The 21,437-nt window shown below is 47.8% G+C and overlaps 2 protein-coding genes across 7 annotated transcripts in view; both read right to left on the reverse strand.

The window, feature by feature from the left end:
* KIF4A (kinesin family member 4A) overlaps positions 1-3,380 on the reverse strand; it is a 30,541-nt gene extending 27,161 nt beyond the window's left edge. For both annotated transcript variants that reach the window (XM_074834853.1, XM_074834850.1), the window contains exon 1: positions 2,805-3,380. In XM_074834853.1, coding sequence (XP_074690954.1) covers positions 2,805-2,852 — 48 coding nt within the window. In that variant the 5' untranslated portion in view covers positions 2,853-3,380. The remainder of the gene's footprint in view (positions 1-2,804) is intronic.
* A 2,123-nt stretch (positions 3,381-5,503) lies between these two features.
* On the reverse strand, positions 5,504-21,396 carry RAB41 (RAB41, member RAS oncogene family). 5 transcript variants are annotated; one of them, XR_012624548.1, is made up of 9 exons: positions 21,218-21,396; positions 19,597-19,655; positions 17,803-17,856; positions 11,972-12,077; positions 11,604-11,715; positions 8,927-9,020; positions 8,332-8,425; positions 6,486-6,552; positions 5,504-5,971 (listed from the first exon to the last, which is right to left on the reverse strand). XR_012624548.1 is itself a non-coding variant. In XM_074834861.1 (9 exons), exons 2-9 carry the CDS (start codon positions 19,620-19,622, stop codon positions 5,907-5,909), a joined length of 630 nt encoding a protein of 209 aa, XP_074690962.1. In that variant the 5' UTR covers positions 19,623-19,655; positions 21,218-21,396; the 3' UTR covers positions 5,504-5,906. The 5 variants fall into 5 exon arrangements, 4 of the variants coding, with proteins under 4 accessions (XP_074690962.1, XP_074690961.1, XP_074690960.1 ...); XM_074834861.1 differs by lacking the exon at positions 8,927-9,020 and adding an exon at positions 15,609-15,714; XM_074834860.1 differs by lacking the exon at positions 8,927-9,020 and adding an exon at positions 15,609-15,714 and having other exon boundaries at positions 11,972-12,080.
* Between the last annotated feature and the right edge of the window lie 41 nt (positions 21,397-21,437).

Here is a 21,437-nt window from a genome sequence, read left to right on the forward strand (position 1 = left end):
TTCCAAGTATTTCTACCGCAAGTAAAACATTTTAACTGGTCGTCTGCTGTCGTTTCACCTTGATTTAACCCAAGGGGATCACAGAACCTTTAAAACTGGGCTCCCACTCCGGGTGCTAACACCAGGGCAGCAGACAGTGTTGCAGGTAACTTGACTTTTTGAAGCAACAGCCCCAAAACCAGCTGTGCTGTGTTACGGCGGGGCAGCTTGTACCTGAGAAATGTCCGGTACAAACGTCCGCATGCTCCCGGCCCCGTTCCATCTCGGTGCTGAGCGGGGCCGGTGTGTTTGGATCCACACAGTCCCCTTGTGAGAGAAAAGCCTACAAACCCAGAGATTTTCTTTGAAAGCTTCCCCTCCACTTTATTGTAAACCACTGGATGGGTCTGAGCAGGATTGTGTAAGGTTCCTCCTTACACAGGTTCACGTAGGGGGAAGCACCGGAGCAGCAACCATGGAAGCTTAGAAAAGGTCTTGGCAATGTCTCATCTACTAACACCTACTCCATTTCTTTTATGGCTGCTTAGGAGGGACTCAGGACCCACTTGAGAGAGGCAAAAGGCTGATTTAACTCCTTGATGGGACCATCTTCTGCTCGCCCAGATCTCCTGACAATATCAGCTGCTTTAGGAGAGGGAAATTAAACTTCCTGTACTGAAACTCTTTGTCCCTGTCTCGCCTCTGGCACCAGAGACCCCTCCAGCACTGCTCTGCCACTCCGTTCAGGATCTCCACAAGCTACTGAGCTTCAAGATCCTGTTCAGACAGGTTATGGCACAAGAGACCAGAGTTATGGCGTTATTCATACCCCTCTGGTTTCAGAAATTAATCTGTCAGCTGGCAGAATGTGACACCACACTGGAGCCAAGCTGAGATGCCCATCCCAGGCGCAGCCCCCCTGGGAGGCCTGGGCCTTCAGCCCTCAACTCCAGCCACTGCAGCAGGACTTGGCACACGCACCTTGGAAATGCTCTGCTCACCTGCAAAGCTTTATTTTGGCAGCGACCCTAATAAATTGAGGGGAGGAAAAAAAACCAAACAGTAGTGTGCCAGAAAATGGCAGCACTCCTACCAACCACCTGGCAGCCCTGAGAGCAAGCCGCAGCATTAACATCATCGCTCGCCAAAGAGGGCCTGGAACGGGAGTGCCACGTTATGTAGGTGCACTCCGGATCACGAGCAGGATTTCTGCTGACTGGGGCCAGAATTTGCATCATCCTGCAGAACCAGAGTTACCTTTTGGAGCTGCCCAAGCCAGGCAGGTCAGACTGCAGCTGCTGGGCCCAACTGAATGCTCTGGGTAAGAGACTGCCCTGCGCAGAGCCAGGGCATTTCTGTGCAGACACAGCAGCCAGATGCTGTCTTCCACCTTCCCTGCCCTCTCCCTCTCTCAGGTCTGGCCTTGAAAGTAGGGGGCAAAGACTAGGCTAGAGGCAGAGAGGAGCTGCCTCAAGCTGAGGAACTTGTAAAGGAATTACACAGCTACATGCTGGGGGCTCTGTGATCCCAGTTTGTCCCAGGCACAGGTAGGATCTTGCTGTCACTGACTGGGTGTAGCTCAGCTCTAAGGCAGCCAGCGCCATATCCTGTTCAAGAGACCATCCCAGACTCCTAATTCAGGTGAATTTGTGCAGCTGGTAACCTTAGGGCAGCGTTTTGCCCTTACCAGAACTCTCCGGTTCAGGAGATCACTGTAATGGGAGAGCCTTCAGGCCCAGCCCACTCTTCCCTCACTGGGTGTTTGACAGAGAAATTGATAATGGTGTCACACCCATCCTTGACCTGCCAGGATCCCGGTGTCACCACATCCCTGTTCTTTAAGGGCTTCGGACGCTGCCCTGAACAAGGAGGAAAATAAATTACAGAATCCCAGAATCATCTCGGTTGGAAAAGCCCTTGAAGCTCCTCCAGTCCAACCATGAACCTCACACTGACCATTCTCAACTCCACCAGATCCCTCAGCGCTGGGTCAACCCGACTCTTCGACCCCTCCAGGGATGGGGACTCCCCCCCTGCCCTGGGCAGCCCATTCCAACGCCCAACAACCCCTTCTGCAAAGAAATACTTCCTAAGAGCCAGTCTGACCCTGCCCTGGCGCAGCTTGAGGCCATTCCCTCTTGTCCTGGCGCTGGTTCCTTGGCTCAAGAGACTCATCCCCCCTCTCTGCACCCTCCTTTCAGGCAGTTGGAGAGGGCCATGAGGTCTCCCCTCAGCCTCCTCTTCTCCAGACTAAACCCCCCCAGTTCCCTCAGCCGCTGCCCATCAGACCTGTGCTCCAGACCCTGCACCAGCTCCGTTGCCCTTCTCTGGACACGCTCGAGTCATTCAATGGCCTTTTTGGAGTGAGGGGCCCAAAACTGAACCCACTCATCGAGGTGCGGCCTCAGCAGTGCCGAGCACAGGGGTGAGATCCCTTCCCTGTCCCTGCTGGCCACGCTAGTGCTGATACAAGCCAGGATGCCATTGGCCTTCTTGGCCACCTGGGCACACTGCTGGCAATTGTTTCACCTGCCTGAATAGTGTGTGGGGTCTGCATGGACGTGTAGCTGCTCCATAGGTTTCTGCCTGGCCTGAGTGTCCCCCTCTAGTGGTCTTGCCATCTCCCCCAAGCGGCATCTCCCAGCCCCACTGCTGCTAACGACCTCTCCTAGCAGAGATCCCAAGTGGCGTCCTGTAGCCCAAAGATCTCTCTCCTGCCCAGCAGCCTGGACGGGCTGACCCCTCTATTTAACACAAGCCAAGACTTTGGTGGAAGAGAGCCAGCCCCATCCCCTGTCCCCCTGGGGCCCTCAGCCCCTACTCACGGGTGTAGTGGCCCACATGAGCGTTGGCAGCTGGCTGGGCGCTGTCATGTATGTTGATGGCGTTGGGTGTCCCGCTCCTGTCGCTACTTGCTGTCGTGCAGCATTATCGTACGCCCTCTCCGTCAGCACATCCAGGATGTCGATGCAGCACTGTGGGGAGTGCTGATGGCTCAGGACAGGCTCTCCCAGCCTGGCGGGGTGCCTGTGGGAGGGAGGCGGGGGGGCTCCCCTGTGGCCAGCAAGGCCGAGCACTGCCTTCAGGCTCCCCAAACACCTCACACACCCAGGAAGGGGGATCCCATCACAGCCCCTCGAGTGCGAGGGGAGCTGGGACCACCAGTGCTCCCAGGTCGGTGACACCCGCCCCAGCCTGGCAGGAGCAGGCCGCCACTGAGAGAGGCAGGCGCTGAGGGGAGGCAGCGAGGCCCGGCCCCTCCTGCCACCCTCAGGGCCCTCCCAGGGCGGGCCCCGGGCTCTCCCCGGGCGCTGCCATCCCCTGGTGAGGTGGTGAACGCCGCATCCCGGTGGGGCCGTGATGGCAGGGTCATGGCAGCGGTATCACAGCAGCGGTATCATGGCAGCAGTGTCATGGCGGCCGCCGCCCTCACACCGCCTCGGCAGGAAAACAGATCCTCAGGGGGGCTGCAGTGCCACGCCCCCTCTGAGCAACCACCAATGGGATGCACCGCCACTGCCTGCTAGACCACACCCCCTAGGTCTTAGCCACACCCCCAATCCAGTTTAAAGCCCTCCTCGTTCCCCTCTCAAAGCCACGCTTTAAACCACTAAACTTGGCTTTTTCCCACCATACCAACGCAGGCCAGACTCGTTAAACCTAGAACAAGCAGACGCCAAGGCCCCTCTCCGGCAGCAGGACAGCCAAGATGTTGGTGAAATAACTTTATTTAGTGTGATACACGGCCGTGGTCAGACAGTCCATACTCATATTAATAGTCACACTTACTCGGCTAACAGCTAGAGACAGCAGGGCCAGACACACACTCAATATTATACACATCCATAGAGAAGACAGTGGGAAGTGAACTATTTTATTTCACTAGTTACCCCCCCTCCCTCCCGTTACTTAGGGTCTCCCCCCTCCCTCCCCCCCGGTCCGTGACTCAGAACAACACGAGAGCAGAGCAGTGCGTGCCTGCCCATGAGAAGGGGACAGCAAAACCTGGTCTACGGCAGACACGGACACACCGACAAACATCAGCAATTCCCACACAACAGGGGTATGTACAGAGGAGGGGGACCCGGCTCTGCCAGCTGGGACAGGGGGGTAAGGGCAGGGGACACACACACACACACACACACACACTCCAGAGTGAAATGGGAAACCACATCCCGGCTTCCTCCTGCAGGCCAGCTCACCGGGAGGGGAAGGGACAAGGCTCTGGGCAACAAAAGCTCAGTCGCTGGTAGCCAGGTGACTTGCCACTGGTAAGCCAAGGTGGGGACTGCCAGCTCCCAGGCTAAGGTTGCCCCTTCCCCTCCCTCGATGGCCCGCAGGCTTTGAAGTGCGCAGTGTCAGTGGCCAACAGGCATCCTGCCAGGGGAGGGCCACTAGAACCACTGAACACGGTTGTCCCCACCCATCACACTGCTGTCAGTCGCTCTCCTGCCCGCTAGCACCCCACGTCAGCACGAGGTAAGTGATGAACAGAGCAGCGAATGGCTTCGAGCCATCCGACTGTTTTATTCTCCTCACTGTCAACAAACCGCCAGACTTCTGGTTAGGACAGATGGATGAAAACCCCCCGTAAAAGCCTCTGAAAAGCTCCACTAATGTCATTAGAAACCAGGGGCAGGGGATGTATTTCCCAAGCTCCACCGTCAAGAAGCAACACCACAATTCACTTCAGCAGATATGTTCCTCCACCCAGGTCTGACACTAAACCCCAGCCCCTGCTTGTCTCAGTTCTAGCAATGTTAGAGCTTAGCACTAGTCCAAAAGTGAAATGGCTCCCAGCCCCCAGCAGCCTACTACAAAGGCAGAAGCAGCTACGTAGGATTTCATCAAGCAGCAACCTAGACAGGAGAGCACAACAGCTACCATGGGCCCTCCGTCTGCTGCAGCCCTCCTGCTCCACATGAAGAAGCTCCCGACGACAAACAGGAGCTCAGAGACTAAGAAAGGAGCCTCAAGGGCCTCCGTGACTCCCAGAGCAGGCAGCAGCCCCATCGTGATGGATTCCAGGTAACTGTCTGCAGTCTGTTCCTGTCTCTACAAACCACCCGGAGGATCTCTCCCCACCCAGCCTCACACTGCTAAGCCTCCCTACCCTCTTCCTTCCCCACGCCCGAGAGCCAACACTGACCAAGCACCAACATCCTCAGGATGGGAAGATATTCCAACTGAGGAGAGCAGTCGGGGGAGGGGGGCTCTGCTACACAAACGGGAGCAACAGGCCAAAGCTATCAGAGTTTGGGGGTTTCCAGTGACGTGTGTAACACGAGGGGCAGAACTCAGAAGTCGTGACCAAGAGTTAGCCAAGCTCATCCACAGAAAGGAGAAATGGAGGAGCTAATGTTGTGTGTGCCCTGCAGGAAGCAAAAGCCTAGAAACGGATAACCTGTATTGTCCAAAAAGGCAAGGCCAAGTCCAACTGACTGGTTTAAAGGGAGCAGCCTTTCAACAGAGGAAGTGGAGATGCAGGACAGAGACAGGGCTGGAGTGGACAGGGAACTAAAGATGCAAGGCAGTAAGGAAGGTGGAAAGCCCACCCCCAAGCTTTATTTTTGTCTTCCCTAACTTGGTGGCTTTTCCATTGCATTCACAAGATACATCTGAGCAGACAGGCTCAAGGTGAGGAAGAGGGGGAGAAGGAGAGGAAGAGAGTGTAAAGGGCACCAACCACAGTGCCAAAGTGCGACAACATAAAAAAAAAAAAAAGACAGGACACTCATTCTGCACTCAGGGCTCATACCATGCAGTAAGAGGGGCGGCCGGGGCTGCTCCCCACCAGTAAACAGGGAGTTCGCTCGCTTAGTAGATCGGTTTTTCAGCCCACAAAGTAGGGTTGCCTAGCCAATGAGCGGTGATGTTCTTCAGTGAGACTGGCCGGTTGGGGAATGTGCTGCTACAGAACAGGCCTGTTAGCAGGAGCACCCGCTCTCCGTTACTGGCTGCTCAGGAGGTTTCTCTAGTTTGATGTCAATCACTGCAGCAGACGAGTTAAGGAAATCACCTGGCTCGAGGAAAGAACAGAGAAAGGGAACAGTGTCTGGAGAGGTTGTTAGCTATCTCTTCTGCTGGAGCAGAGCAGAGCACATCCTGCCTGAACAGGATTAACTGCAAAACCAGCAGACTCAGTGTGTCAAGACTGTTCAGAGGCTCGAGCCCAGTCGGGCAGATCTCCACACAAGAAAGCCCTGTGCAAGAAGATGAAACAAACTATTACGGTATTTTAAAATCACAGAGATTTTCTCCTAAGCTTCAGTGAAGAAAGCAAAACTTGTGCTTGCTGTTATAAGTAGTTGTGTACATTTATATACATATCACAAGCATGGTCCTCAATTTACACCCAGATACACCGGCCTTTTCAGCCACCTCTCTGCAAAATCCCAGTAAGGCTCATCCCCACAATGTGCCAACAAGCCTGTCAGCGCAACTTAACAAAATGTAATTGTCAAATTCTAGAGAACAAGAAGCTACTGAGGGGAAAGCAAGGATACTGTCTTCTTTGCTCTTCTCTGGTGTGCTGTCCATCCCAGGCAAGGCAGCAGCCACACGACGGAAAAGCTGAAAAGTAGCAAGAGGTAAAGCTGAAGGCTTATCAGAAAAAAAAAAATCCATGTTAAAAAACATTGCTTTACAGCAGATCTTAAGAGTCCAAATTATAGAGACTTGTCATGTGGGTACTTCAGCAAGCAGTGATCAAACACCATGAGAATTTTACCTAAGAAATCTAACAGGTTTTATTAAAGAAGTTATTCAATGCCTACAAACCAGTTTTATTTTACCTATTCCTACTTGAACAGAACATGGAATTAATTAGTAACAATGCTTCCAGGGACGCATAAACCAACTCCCTCCTGCACTCAGTGAGCCTGTCATTTACTCATTCCTGGCCTCATCCGCTTTTGCACCCAGCAACGTTACAGTGCACAACTTGGGACTTCTGATAAGCAACCTCACAAGAGACCCAAGGTTTAAGAAGTCTATGGAATAACTGAGGTTTTACAGCCCATCCTTTCAGTTCATTCCTGCTGCAAAACAGCCATTTCTGAGCAGAACAGCTGGCTCAAGCGAGCTGCACTGAAGCTATTAAGGATGGGCTAGAGCTGGGAAGGACTATCATATCCCCCTAAAAAACAGAAAGTGGTTTTGCACACTTTTTCAAGTCAATGCTTAGAGCTCCTCCTGCTGACATTAAGGCAGCAGCTAACACCACACAGCCACCGCCAGGCAGGCTGGGGAAAAGCCCTGCATAAAGAAATCATCAGCTAAGGATGATTCTTCTCACAGTAGTGTGGCAGGGGCTTCTCATCCACCCCTCCAAACTGTGTTACTTGGAAAATCAAGCCAGCCCAGTGTTGCAGTTAGCATCCTTTTAGTCACAGATGCTCTCACTGCAAACACCCACTAGGCAAATAAAGCAACAGTAAGTTAGAACCAAGGGCTAAAGTGGATTCAACCCAGAATAGCCAAAAAGAAACAAACCCAAAGTCTCCTAATTGCACTGTGAGGGTCTCCTAAGCTGCTGGCATGCAGCAAACTCTACGTATGGTTCCCAGCTGACACCAACAGTACTTAAGCTCCCTGCAGAGCCCTGGGCCTTATGCCCCAAGTTGTCACTCTTCAGAACAATTTCTGAACTAGTGGAGAGTGGGATCACAAGCTTACAGCAAAAGGGAATGGGCACAAGCCGAAATACAAGAAGTTCTGCTTAAACATAACGAAAAAAGGTTAGGGTTTTTTTTTTTACTGTGCAGTCAAACACTGTGACAGGTTGCCTGGAGAGATGGATGGAGTCTGTATCCTTTGAGAAATTCAAAACCCAACTGGAGTTAGTTCTGGGCAGCCTGCTCTGAGCATGAGGGCTGGACTAGACAATCTCCAGAGATCCCTTCCAACCTCAACTATTCTAAAATTTTCCTCTGCAGCTTGCAAACAGAGGCAGGAACTTCCACTCTAGTAGAATCAGCATAAGCAATTATCCTTACTGATGTCAACACTGATTTTAGGAAACAGTGCATTAACTGTTAACAACAGCAAAGGGAACGTACAAAATTACGTTTGGCTGCACAAAATAGTGCTGTTCCCATCCCTCAGCACATTCTGGTTTTAGATTCCCCTTTCTTTCAAGGTAAGTTTGCTTAGCTTTGACAGGGAATCACTAACATGACAGGAGAGGAGGTTCCACTAGATAAAGCAGCAGCAAACATCGGGCAAGGAGCACCTCAGGGGTTGACTTTAAACAATATAAGCAAGTATCTGATGGAACAGAACACCAAGCAGAAGCATACACAGAGCAGTAAAGCACAGATTTCCTGTCGTTAGAATAGAACATTGATCTACCTGTTTCACATTGTAGCCAGTCTTTGCACTGGTCTCAATAAACATCACATTCAGCTCTTTGGCTCTCTGTTCACCTTCTTCTGTAGTGATTTGCCTGGACAAAGATGCAAACAGAAGTGGAAAGACAGAAAAGGAAGAACAGACAGGAAGAGTTAGAGATGTCCGTGACGGAGACACTCTTCAGTGGACAGCTGCTTCACCACCCCTTACAAGAGCACAGAGACCACCGGGGAGACCTCAGGATCCCCCAAGTCTTTAAGACTCCCAGATCCTCCAGCTAAGAATGAAACAACCTCAGGTAAGTTACCAGGGGATGCCTGGACTTAGGAATACTAGTAACATGAGCAACATAGGATGAAGTTTGTGCAGTACGTTGGAGCCTCATTCACAGCATCCTCAAGGGAAGGAAGAATCCCCATATGCTGCACCTGATATAAAAAGCAGTTTCCCAAAAGTTGACAGAAGGGAACTCTGTGAGGTTACAGACAGATTTCAGAAAGGCTCCAGCAGCAAGTGCAGTGCAACAGCAAGTGGTAGGCTGCTGCCTGCGAGCAAGCACCTGCAATGGCATCTCTGACCAACACCCTGTACATACCTGTTTCACATTATATCCTGCTTTAGCACTGGTTTCAATATACATCATATTCAGTTCTTGGGCTTTTCTCTCACCCTCCTCTACAGAAACCTGTCTACAGCAATGAGAACAAATCACAGAAAAGAAAAACCAAAAGAAAGAAAAATAGTCCAAAAAATGATAAAAAGAAAATTGCAGGAAAGAAACAGCTACCAACTGAAGCAACATTAACAGGAAAGAAAAAAAACTTAACAGGCCGCACCAAATAGGAACAGTGCTATTTTTAGTTCCGCTTTTTTGCTTCAGAGCTTCACTTGCATCATCACTTGGTTTTTACCATAGGATGAACGGGCTCGAACAATGTGACCAAGCTCAGACTGATACTGGGGCTTTGTCCAGCCTTCAAAGGCTTTCAGCACAAGACAAATCTAACTTCCTTTTAAAAGAAAGGCCAGGCAGCTTCTTTTACTGGTACCTGGATAACACCATGATCCCAAATTCTAGCCTAGGCCAAAAGGCAAGAAGATAGTCACTTACATTAAACTGATACTCTCATTAAACTTCTAAAATAAGAATTTCTAGTGCTAAATGAACTTCAACTGTAGTTATGTTTCCAACTATTTTCTGGTCTTTCTAATTCTTAAGGCAATGCTGGGCCAGCTGTCCTGCACACACACTTCACTTACATACTATCAGGAAATAATCCAAGGCTGAAATTATCCCATTGGGTTTTCCAGCTCCACACAAAATTGGATTTTGATAGAAATTAGAAAGTCTCAAATCTAAATGCCATCTTATTCAGTTAGGGACCTGCAGTTATTTCGAGCTCCCAGGAAGGCCTAAGAGATACTGAGTGGTCAACATCCAGAGCTGGCTCAAGTAGAACTTGCTACTTTTGTAAGCTGATTTCAGAGACCAGACTGATCTGAGGTCTTGCCACCTGGAATTCTTAATCCAAATCAGCTATATATATATATTTTATCAAATTTCTGAAGCTCTGAGCACCAAGTTTTACTCAGTATTTCCAAAGTGCAAGGCACAGGACACTCAGAATGGCCTCCCACTGCAAGTGGGAAAAGCCAAATAGCTGCCAAGACTGAGGTGATCTGCATGGAGGACTCAGAACACATTTCTGTAAGAACCATCAGTACAAAGCCCACAGAGTGCCCAGCTGGAGCCTAACGTTATCCTTTTCCCCACCGACCCAAACCACCTGCCAGTATTAGAATTGTCTGTGCTTTTCTTGCTAGGCATGGCAAACTAAAAACTACAGCATGACTTGTCCAGGGACAGAGGGCAAAAAGCATCTCCTGACACCAGGCTGTGCACCAGGGATGCTGGGTACCATCTCACACGAGCATCTGGACAACAGCAAAACCACAAGGCAAAAACCACGTGACAGTATTTTCTGAAGCAGTATGTACGCTGCAGGAGTGAGTAAAGCAAGGTTTAGAATTTAAAATGTGGTAGCATCCAACAGTGAAACAGTCAGATCCCTATTAGGCCCATCACCTCAAGGAACAGAGTAAACGAACAGGCAGGTCAGAGAATAGTGCAAGATTTTTTGGAGAAAACATTAATGTTCCACCTGTAAGGCTTTTCAAGTGGTTATCTTTGATCGGAAGTGTCTCGTGAACAGAGAAGGGTTTGATTTTGTAAGACCCCATTTTTGCCGTGAGATCCCGGTGTTTCCCAGTTCTGCCTTTTTGAGGTGCTTTCTTTTGCACCAATAAAAATTCTCCATCATTTCAATACTTCATATGTGCTATGACACACGAGGCACACATCTTAGAGTATGTGGTGTCTGTGAAGGTGTTTCAGTTTAAAGTACTGGGACTGTAAGGAACTGCACGCTCACTCCATCTTCCCTTTGCCAACTACTAACCATTAAAATAAAAACCTTTCTTTAGCTACACTGTTTCTGACGTCTTCATAAAGAACAAAAATCTCTGAAAACATTCAACAACGTTTTTGTTAAATCAACAATCAAGAGAAGAATTTGAAATAGAAATCCAAAAGCACAAACCTGTGGTTTTCTAAGAAGCCATTACATTGGTTACGTTGGTTGAAGCGGTGTTACAGGATTAAGAGTTTTAAAAGCAAAATGCTTTATGACATGTCCCAAAATATTAAGTCCGTGTGATTTTAAGAGTCTAATTAACTTTTCACGTCTCTTGGGGAAGTCTGCTTTTGCTAATCTAGTTTCCTCTCACACATCCAGAACATCAGTTTGTCATGTATGACATGAAATTTATGCTCAAGAGGGAAACTTTTTAGACTGATACCAAAAAAGCTCAGGCTGCATCTTGTAACAAAAAAACTTTACTACGAACTTCCAGTTGCACATGCAGAAAGAGTCATGTAAACAGGAATACTGAAAAAAGGCAGATTTCCTTGCTTTTGCATGACATCTTTTTACCTCAGCACGGAAAGAAAAAAATCAGACAAAATACACCATTGAGAAACATGGTATAGAGACTTAAAGGAATTTTTTTAGGTAGGTTTGTTTAAACCGAAACTATTTGTGGAATAGCAAAAGGGAGTAACTTTGCTTATGCCAAAACCAGAAATCGAATTTCATGACAAGGTATTTATGCTTCATTTAAACATCAACAATTGATTTGAAGATGGACTAGTTGGCCAGTTCCTTGCTTTTACTGGTCAGGGCAGCAAGGCCACCAGCTCCCCCCCCCATTACCTCTTGTCTGCCAGGTCAGTTTTGTTCCCCACCAACATGATGATGACATCGCTTCCTCTCTCTGTCCGAACGTCATCGATCCACTTGGAGGTTTGCTGGAAAGAATTCAAGTCTGTAGGGAAGAATCAAATGGTAGTGCTAAGGATAAAACTTCCTCTCAGAGAGGGAGAACGCTATGCCTGCGGTCTCCATATCTCCCCACACCACATATAAATGACCCAAAAATCGTTTTCCGCTCAGACAGGAAAATGGGGTGGGGGAAAAACGTTTTGAACGTTAAGCATCTTTTTGCAGAACTTCTGGATGTAACTTAAGAGTTCTGCTGACAGGCAGTATTTCAAAGAACGAGACACCGAAGCATCACTCACTTGTAATGTCATAGACTACCACAGCAATAGTGGAGTCACGGATGTAGCTGGGAATGAGACTGCGGAACCGCTCCTGGCCTGCTGTGTCCCAGAGCTGCAGCCGAACCTGCTGGTACCAGGCCAGGGAGAGCAGAGAGGACGAGAGAGCAAGAGAAAAGAAAGGAGGAAATTGTCCTTTAGAGAAAAGGCCATTTCTAGAATTAACCGTATGCAGCTCAGTCTGAGAAGCTGAGGTTGACCTTGGTACCTTGCCCCAAATACCCCCACACCACAGAAGTTGGCTTTTCTGACTCTGGCAGTAGATATTGTGCTTTAATGACCTCCTCTGCTTGCTGAGGGGTTCTGCTGATCCCAGAGAGCTCCAGGTTACGCTGCTGACAGCTGTAGCTAACAAGTCATACAGAGCTTGTCTTCCTGGTCTACCCAGGACTCTGTATGGGCTCTCCACAGGACTCCTAGCCTAAAGCATCTCAGATCAAAGCTTTTTGGGCAATTCCCACGTGACAGACATGCAATTCCCTCAGTCCAGACACCCACAGTAAACCAGCATCCATTCTCCAGCATCAAGCATCCAGAAGATGGCAACGGGGATTTTCAAGTAAGATTAAAGCAATCAATAACTGAAGTACCAAAAGCAAACGTGACATGCTGTAGGCTTTATGTGACACAAAGGGCATCGGGTTCTCCCTTTCAGATAAGCAAAGAGTCAGAAACAAGCACAAATGCGATGACAGGTCCAGTTTGAGCTCAAACACAAACTGACCTGTTACATATGATAGCTCTAAGGTCTTGGACCTGCTTATTTGAAACAATAATGGTCCAAACGTGCCCAACTACCACAGTGAATGCCAAACAAAAGCTTTCCACAACTGGGAGTGATACCGTTTCCTTCCAAGTCATTACCCCACATGACTAGCTGTACAAGTAGCTGCCAGAAAACAAGACTGCTGTTGGCATTCTCAACAGGCACAAGTTTCACAGGAGGGCCGATACTGGATCCCAGCTTAATTACACAAATTGGTTAGATGTGCTCACAAAGCCACTTGTTCAGCAGTGAGGGAGAGCAGCTGTTCATGCACAGGACAGTGGTTAATAAGGCAGCTTGCAGGAGCCTGGCTACAAGGGAGAAAGGAGTTTCAGAAGGACCAATAATTGGCTTGTTTAGAAGAGAAATAGAAGCTGGACAGAGCATATGTCTGCGAAGTGTCTTGCTACAAGCAGATTCAAAACAACATGGTGTCTATATCAGGGCATGTAGATCTGATGCCCTGGGGCTTAAGGAAGATTAAGGCTTATAGTTAAAGCAATTAGCTCATGCTTCATTTTGAAGGCAGCTTTGATTACAGTAGCAACAGTCAGGGCTCTTCATTACCCCAGAAACTCCGGGTGACAAACTCCAAGCACCTGCACAATATTACATGGGTGCTGGAAGATCAGATCGGTAATGACAGCTTCTGGACTTCACAAGCTTCCACAGAGTCCCCCAGACATTGCTGCTACACCAGACTGTTCACCCAGAAAGTTTACCAAGGGGGTGATTTAAACACTCCAACCCCCAGACTCACAGGCAAAAAGGCAACTAGAGTAAGTACCACAGAACTGGGGAAGAACTTGTAGTGCAGGGTAATGCTATTTGAGGGAAGGCCTTCAGCCACTACGCAGGTACCACGCAGGCACCCCTGAAATGACCTGAGAAAGCTGCAGTATTGCTGCAGTTTCTCATTTCTAGAAGTCAACATTTGTATGCAGCCATTTTGGAGGGGAAGAAAAAAATATAAATAAACCACTCAAACATGACAGTGTGCTAATGCCCTTACCAGTCAGGAAAGATGAAAGGTCAACCAAGAATTAAACCAGCCTCTCCTCAAAACAGGTAACTTGTTCAGAGAGGGGCCTGAGTACAGACTTTCACCATGTCTCTCTCTACAGGCCACTTGCATTTCAAGCTGCCCAGCAGATTAACCATAACTAAGCAATTTCTCTTTTTCTTCTCAGCTCCCCACATGCTAACAGTTTTTCTCTACTAGTTAAGAGTATCTTGGCTGGTACTTAAGTATGTCCTATGGGACTGTCCCTATTTCACACTACCGTGACCAGCATTAACTTACAGGAGACTATCTGAGGTTCCTAAATACAGTTACCACTAAAGACAATGCTGATAAACAGCTCTGCGGAGTGGTAAAGGAAACTGTATTTTCCTAATCATCATCATGCCCTCAGAAGTACATGAGCATGCTCTTTCAGTAACAGGAGAAACCTAAAAGCCTCTCAGTCACTAAGAACAAAGAACAGTAACAAGAATAAATGAAAGTACCTGAAAAGATCGGTCCATTACCAAAGAATGAGATCAGCTTAATTATTTCTGACACGTCTGGAAGCTGTTAAGAACAGCCTAGACTGGCAAGATTTTTACACCTGCATGGATAAACAGCATCCTGTGCCTGTCACAACAGTGGGGAGAAAAGATGCCAACCTCTGCAGGCTGCCACGCTGCCTCACCTAGATGAGTTCCCAGAGTATCTCAGCACTCCTCAAACCCCAAACAGATCAGTTTTACATTAGTTTGCACCAAACCAGAAATCCTGCCAGAGTCAACTACTTAAGCTACAGGACTGGGAGAAAGACCATATAGTTATTTGCCCTCAACATATAAGATGAATCATAAGAAAAGTCTATTATTTGTTAAGCACTTCAGTCAACCAACACAAACAAAGCCCTGGTCCGTAAAGCCTCACTACAATCTGGAGTTTGTGACAGAATAAAGGCAGGCCAGAGGTTTTTCATCTGCACTACACTCTTTACTTAGACTTTGTCCACATGGTGTTGGCCCACTGGTATAAATCCTGTCTAGATATTTATGCTGATACTGTAGCTTAACCAAAAAAGCCAGATCAAGTAGAATCAATAACAAGGAGTTATAATGAAATAATTGTATTCATATCTTTGTATCTCATACTAAAACATTCATGCCAAGAGTTACAGAGAATTCCCCTCTAAGCTTGTTTATTCTTTAGTAATTATGGTAGTTACATCTCTTCTCTTTCAAAAGCTCTCATTACTTGTATGAATCGCCAGCTCTCTTCTTCAATGAAATGGGAGACTTGAATCCTCGTAAGTTGCTACACAGCTTTTATTTAAATGGGTGTTGCACTGTTTTACCTACTCTGACAGTGTTCCTTTGCCTTGGCATCTGAAGTTGTTACTTGTATTACATCTCTGGTTATCCAGAAAGGAAAAAAAACCCCGTATCATTCTGAGGTTTAAAAAAAAAAAAATCCAAAGCAGAAAGAGTAAAAAGCTTTCCAAAGGCTACCAATCACCCTTCATTCCAATCAGCACAGACAGATGAGAAGTCACAATCCCTGTTCACCCACCTGCCAATCCTCTCTGTATCACCTCCACCGTTGGAGCTCTGAGCAGCCCTGGGTTAAACAATTCCCCAGTTGCTGAATTATGGGATGGAGTTACCCCTGGTTGTGGGGGAAGATGCTCAGTTACTTTCCCTCTGCCCATGAAACCCCTCTGGTCCTGCAGGACAGCCTGTCCTAGCTCCTTTCAGATACCACCACCACTTCCAATGCATAAAAGGTCCACGTTAAAAGCAAGGTCCCTGCGGCCGCTCCGGCTCAATACCTACTTGTAATGTCAAAGACAATGACAGCCACAGCAGAGTCACGGATGTAGCTGGGAATGAGGCTGCGGAACCTCTCCTGGCCGGCTGTGTCCCACAGCTGCAGCCTGATCTGGGAAACGGAAAAGTGCAGGGGAAGAGGGAAGGGAAGAGCAGGAAAATGGAAAACAAAACCAAAACTCAAGTGAAATAAAAATAAAACCAAAAAAAAAATTGCAAGGCAAAAATAACGCAACAAAAGGAAAGTTAAAATGGAACAGAAATGTGAAAAGAGCCAACGACACTTCGCATTCTCGCAGTAACCTCAGCCGGGCCCGTCTGAGAAACCTCCCTCCACAGACCCACTAATAACTCACACAGACACACACATTCTTCCCTTTAATCATAAAACCAAGGTATCCCTAAAAAATACCTTCTCACACCATCCGCTAAGGAGGGAGATAAGCATATACATACCTCAGGGCATCCTGCCATGTCAGGACTCCGGCTCTAACGGCCCCAGGAGCAGACTGCAGCCTTACAGGTAACTAGATGGGGTCAGTCCTAACAGCAAGGACGTCACCCCACTACCGCTTCACCCGCGGGAAAGCCCGCTGCGGCGAAACGCAGTGCTGGGGTACAAGCCAGAACAGCAAACACCCTCTAAACTGACTTATCTTAAATCCAGCAAGTCTGGGAACACAGAAGAGGAAATACTACTCGGTCTTTCAAGAATGAGGTTGTAGCTGTAAGGTGGAACTGGCAGCCTGGCAGTCAGGACTGAGGACAGGGCTTCTCCTGGCCCCAGTTGACTTAGTGCCCCCGTGCGTTGGCAACGTGCTGGAAATAGGGTATTTACAACTGCCCTCCAAGGGAGGCTACTGGAAATGGTTTTGAAAAACCAAATTCCACATAGATTTGTCCCTTTTGCTGGCTAGTACATGCTACCGAGGCTGTATTTAGAGCTGAGCGATCTAGCACAGGTATAATCTCAGGATCTATTATCTGGTCTAAGGACATATCAAATATGCCAAAGCATACAACGCAGTTAGAGGCTTAGCAGTCTCCATGTCAAGCCCAGCAAAGCCTATTGCAAAATACAGCATTAGCCATATCAGAGAAATCATTTCAACATCTGAATTTTCCTAGTTTGTGTGCTTGTATTGCTCCCTCCTCTTATCTACATTCAACACCTCTGTTATTTAAACAGGCTTTATGGGCTCTGTGGACCACTTGCATAATCAGAAGAGCTAACAGTATGTCCAACATTTGAAAGAATATGTGATTTTCTGGCTAGCAGGCGAGCAGGTGAATGACATCCTGACCTACACAAGCACAAGAAATCAAGACTACACTGCTGGAAAGGGCACACAGGCATTTCAACTTCACAGAGGTCAAGCAGCGTTCCCAAGCTCTTTTTCTTCTTCTGCCACTGCCAGTACCGTTGATGAACGTTAGCCAAGTAGTTTCTCTCATACAAAGATTAAGCAAGGTCTTTTCTCACAGTGAATCCCAGGTAAGATGGCAGAGCAGCACTCAGAAAACTCACCACACACACCGGGCTGAGACTTCTTGAGAAGCAACAGACCCAAAGCAACACGAAGGACTTCCACTGCACCACCAGCCCCTTCCTCCCCGCCACAGTTTCATAGTTCTTAGCCAGCAGTAAAACTAGCAAAAAGGCAAGTCCTAGCAAAACATGAACTAATGAAAAGACAAATACTGAAAGACAGGAGAGGGATGGGAGGGATCTCTTTATGCAAAAAGGAAGCTCATGCAAGCTAAATCCAAAATTGCATTATTAACGGTATGTCAGAACTGTGGTGCAAAAGGAGCCTTTCCCCGAGGAGGAGCTATGCCACAGCTGGTAATCATGAACGTCTTCAAGACTTGGGACTGCTTGGGGTCTGCTCAGACCCATTTATACTGACAATCCCAGGGGCAGAGCTGCAAATTCTGTCAGCAAACTACACCTAAGGTACATATAACAGACAGCCCATTCCCCAAAATACGGACATTAGCTTGCCCCAATTTTGCGTGAAAGATTCTGACTTGATTCTAGAGGTATCAGATATTACCACGTATCAGAAAGAGGAGAGCGGGTCAGCGACTGGACCCAACAAAGGCCTCTTTGGGATTTCAGCAGCCGTTGGGAGGCACGGCCAGGCGCAGCAGCACGCACACTGCCGTTGCCATGCTATCACACAGATGCCTCACTTACCGTGCGATCTTCAAGATACATTGTTTTTGACAGGAAATCAATGCCAATGGTCGCCTGAAAAGAAGAAAAGCATTAGTAGCTGCAACTTGCCTTCCAGCGTCTGCAGATCAGATCTTTCTATACAAACTCTCAGAAATATTCACAAACTTATAACTAAGCTGCTGAAGTCATCTGCCTTCAATACAGTTGATAAGAACAAAGCAATCTGGGTATTTGCACCATCTTCATTTCACATCATTCTTCCAGCAATTCTGAACGGCACAAGAACCTCCGAGTCTCCATTTTAGCCTCAGACATTCATACATCTTGCCACAGATCATATCTGACTGGCATCCCCTTCTGGTCTACTGTAATTCGGTCTGTTAAGAATTATCTTATTAGAAATAACCAAAAGGTAGAGCAAATTGTGGGCAACTGTGCTGAAAGCTAAAAAGTGATGTTTATTCAGGGCTTTCCATTTCAGAATGCGCTTCCTTTCCAGTAACATTCAGAAGCTTCACTTCCCAGGCAGCTCTTTCTCTAAGTCTCCTTCCATTCACGTTTCCATTGCTGTACAGCAATTCTGGTACAAAGACATTTAAAGTAATTTCCTAAGTTAGATGCGCTCCCAGACACTTAAATCAAGCAGATGTCCTAGCCCATCATCACCCCAGGAAACAAGTTACTGATGTAACAGATTTTAGTATTTTAGACAGATTATCTCCAGTCTTAACATACGCAGGCAGCATAACGTGTTCTGGCAGGTCTGAATCAGAACGTGAACCATTTAACATTAGAAGATCCCATAACAGTCAATTGCTGTAGTACTTATTTCTGGAAGAACTATTCTGTGCAGCCAGGACACAGTTTATAACACCTACAATAAGCAGATAAATCTATGAGAGCACCTTACAAAAGTCAGGAAAAGAAACACAGAAAGCACCAGAGGATCCTGTTCCAGTGATTGACTTCCCCTCAAGAAAACAACCTTCTCTTCTTTTTCCAACTTAAAATTACCCTAATCTAAACCAGTAACTCTTTCTGGCCTGAATTAAAAGATAACACCCTAGTCTCACCTTCTTTAAAGATATTTGGTATCCCCTTGAAATACTGCTACGTGCTTTCAACGTAACTAACTTTTCCTGAAATCTTCAGGCCTCTTACACATCTTCAGCTTTTTGTCTGCAGCCTCTTCATCCCTACCCTGCTCTTTCCTCGCCAAGACTTCCTTGGCTTTTTCCATCTATAGCCTTTTAGTTTAAAAAAATAGTAATTTTTTAAAATTTTAGTTAAAAAAATAGTAATAAGAGAGAATATACCATGCTGATTCCTTACAGATATATCTATACACTCCGGACTCAACTATTCCTACTTAAATCTATACAGATGATACAGACCAAGAACTATCATAAGCATGTTTGTATCTTATTGATTCTGATTCTCTCTCTTTCCTGAGACTTCCACATCCATTGTCAGGCATCCTGACCACCTTCTCTGTTAGCCAACCCATAAACCAATGTTTCTCCCTGTTTTCCTCAAGGCTTCTCATATATCCAGGCAGGATCTAAACCTTGCTTCTTTTTTGTACTCTGTATTTCTTGATATCATACTAGGCGCTTGGGCTTAATCATAAAGTCTCATCTCCATTTCAAGGCACATTACAGCCTTACATATGAGATTGAACTGACATCTCATGGACAAATGTGCTTGGCCCTAACAGTTCTCACAGGCATCCATTTTAATAGCATGGAATAGATTTACCCATATATACTTTAAAAAAAAAAAAAAAAAAAAAAAAAAAAGACTACCACATACCTGGTAAGTATTGTCAAAACTGTCATACATAAACCTGGTGATCAGAGAGGTCTTCCCAACTACAAAAGAAGAGAAAAATTACTTTCAAGCAGCAGGGGAAAAAAATAACCACTGCTCTGGGAGTGGCACGCTGGTAGTGCTGATCATAGAACCAAGCTGCCAATCTCAGGCTATTTCCCAGCTACACCCTCCTGTGAAATAACCAGCCAAGAAATTAATTCACAAAGTGATAAAAATCAAATCAAACTCAGTAGGTCAAAAATAAATCATGATGAAAACTTGGTCCTCAAATTAGGTACATTGTGATGCATATGACAAAGAATTATTTGCTTTAAGCAAGCAATAAATCTGCTTTGTTACTCATTTTGCTACTTATGTAATCACCAAGTCTAGGACTTAAAGGCATAAACATCAAAACAAGACATGGTGATGCCCCGGACACTCTTTAGCTGCTTCTGGCTGGGTAGAAAAGCAACACTCAAGATTTAAACCCTTTTTTCATAACAAGATTTTAGATACAGTGTAAACTTTGGTGCCTCGCTTCAAAACTTAAAATTTACATCTCCAAATATTATCAAAGAGTCAAAGTGCAGAACTTACAAGAAACGGGAACCAAAGCTAAGAGCTTCAATTCTGAGGAAGCCAGAGGAAGCCAAGAAAAATTCAAAGGACATGGATGGAAGAGAAGAGCGAAAAGGAATGAATTGCCTAGAAGGGTTGTGAAATTGTGAGCACTGGAGAGGGTTAAAAACAGGTTAGATAAATATCTATGGGCAACAATGCTGATCCCTCCTTAGGAAGGCAGGGGAATTAGACAACTTCTGGAAATTCCTCCAAGACCTACAGCTCTGGGACTGAGGTAAGCAGTAAGAGATCTAAAGAGAGTAATACAACAGAGAACACCACCATTCCAAGAAAAGGATACAACTCCTCCGTGTATTATGAGGGAAAGGGTACAAAAGGGAGCCAACTTGAGGTAAAACAAAAAAGATGATGTAACAGAGGCAGCAGCCAGGCCACACCGACAGCGCTGCTTTGCCGTTTATTTTCTCTCCCCGGTATGTGCCCCACGCTCGGCGTGGGCACGGCCAGAGGCACATCGCGTGGGGCGGAGCAGGGCCCGAAAGCCACCGCCGTTCTCCCAGACGCCAGTCAGGCCCCGCCGAGCCCCGCACCTCCCCACAGCACGGCCGCACTGCGGGCCAGCCCCGGGAGGAGGCCCGGGGAGGTGGCCAGGCCCGCCGAGCAGTCAGACCGGGGAAAACTGGGACCGGGGCCCTCACCAGAGCCGCGCCTGCCGCCGGCCGAGGCCTCAGGCCAAGCCGCCCCTCCCTCGGGGGGCCCCGACGCCTCATTACCACCTCCCCCTCCCCGGGGCAGAAAAAGGCCCTTAACGGTTCCTCCGCTGCCGCAAGACCCTCACCGGTCCCCACCCCCGGTGCTCAACGGGATCCTCCCCCGCCGCTCCCCGGGAGCTTTTCGCGCTTCCTCACCCCCCCAAAACACACACTCCGGGACCTTAACGGCCCCTCAGGGCCCTTCACGAATCTTCACGGCCCTTATCGGCCCCTCAGGGCCCCCCCGCAGCGGAAGGCCCGTGCCGGCCGCTCGCCCCGCTCACCGCTCTGCTCGCCCAGGAAGACGAGCTTGAACTTCCTCAGCGGGTTCCCGAACTCGCCGCCGCTGCCGGGGGCGGACATGGCGGCGCGGGGAGGCCGAGCCGGAGCCGTGACTGAGGGAGGAGAAGGAGACACCACCGAGCGCGCACCGGTACCACCGCCCCGCCCCACCCACCGCCGCCGCCGCCGCCGCCGCCTGCGCGTCACTTCCGGCGGCGTCAC

This window comes from Strix aluco, chromosome 10 (assembly GCF_031877795.1).
Source record: "Strix aluco isolate bStrAlu1 chromosome 10, bStrAlu1.hap1, whole genome shotgun sequence".
In the NCBI taxonomy this organism is placed as follows: Eukaryota; Metazoa; Chordata; class Aves; order Strigiformes; family Strigidae; genus Strix; species Strix aluco.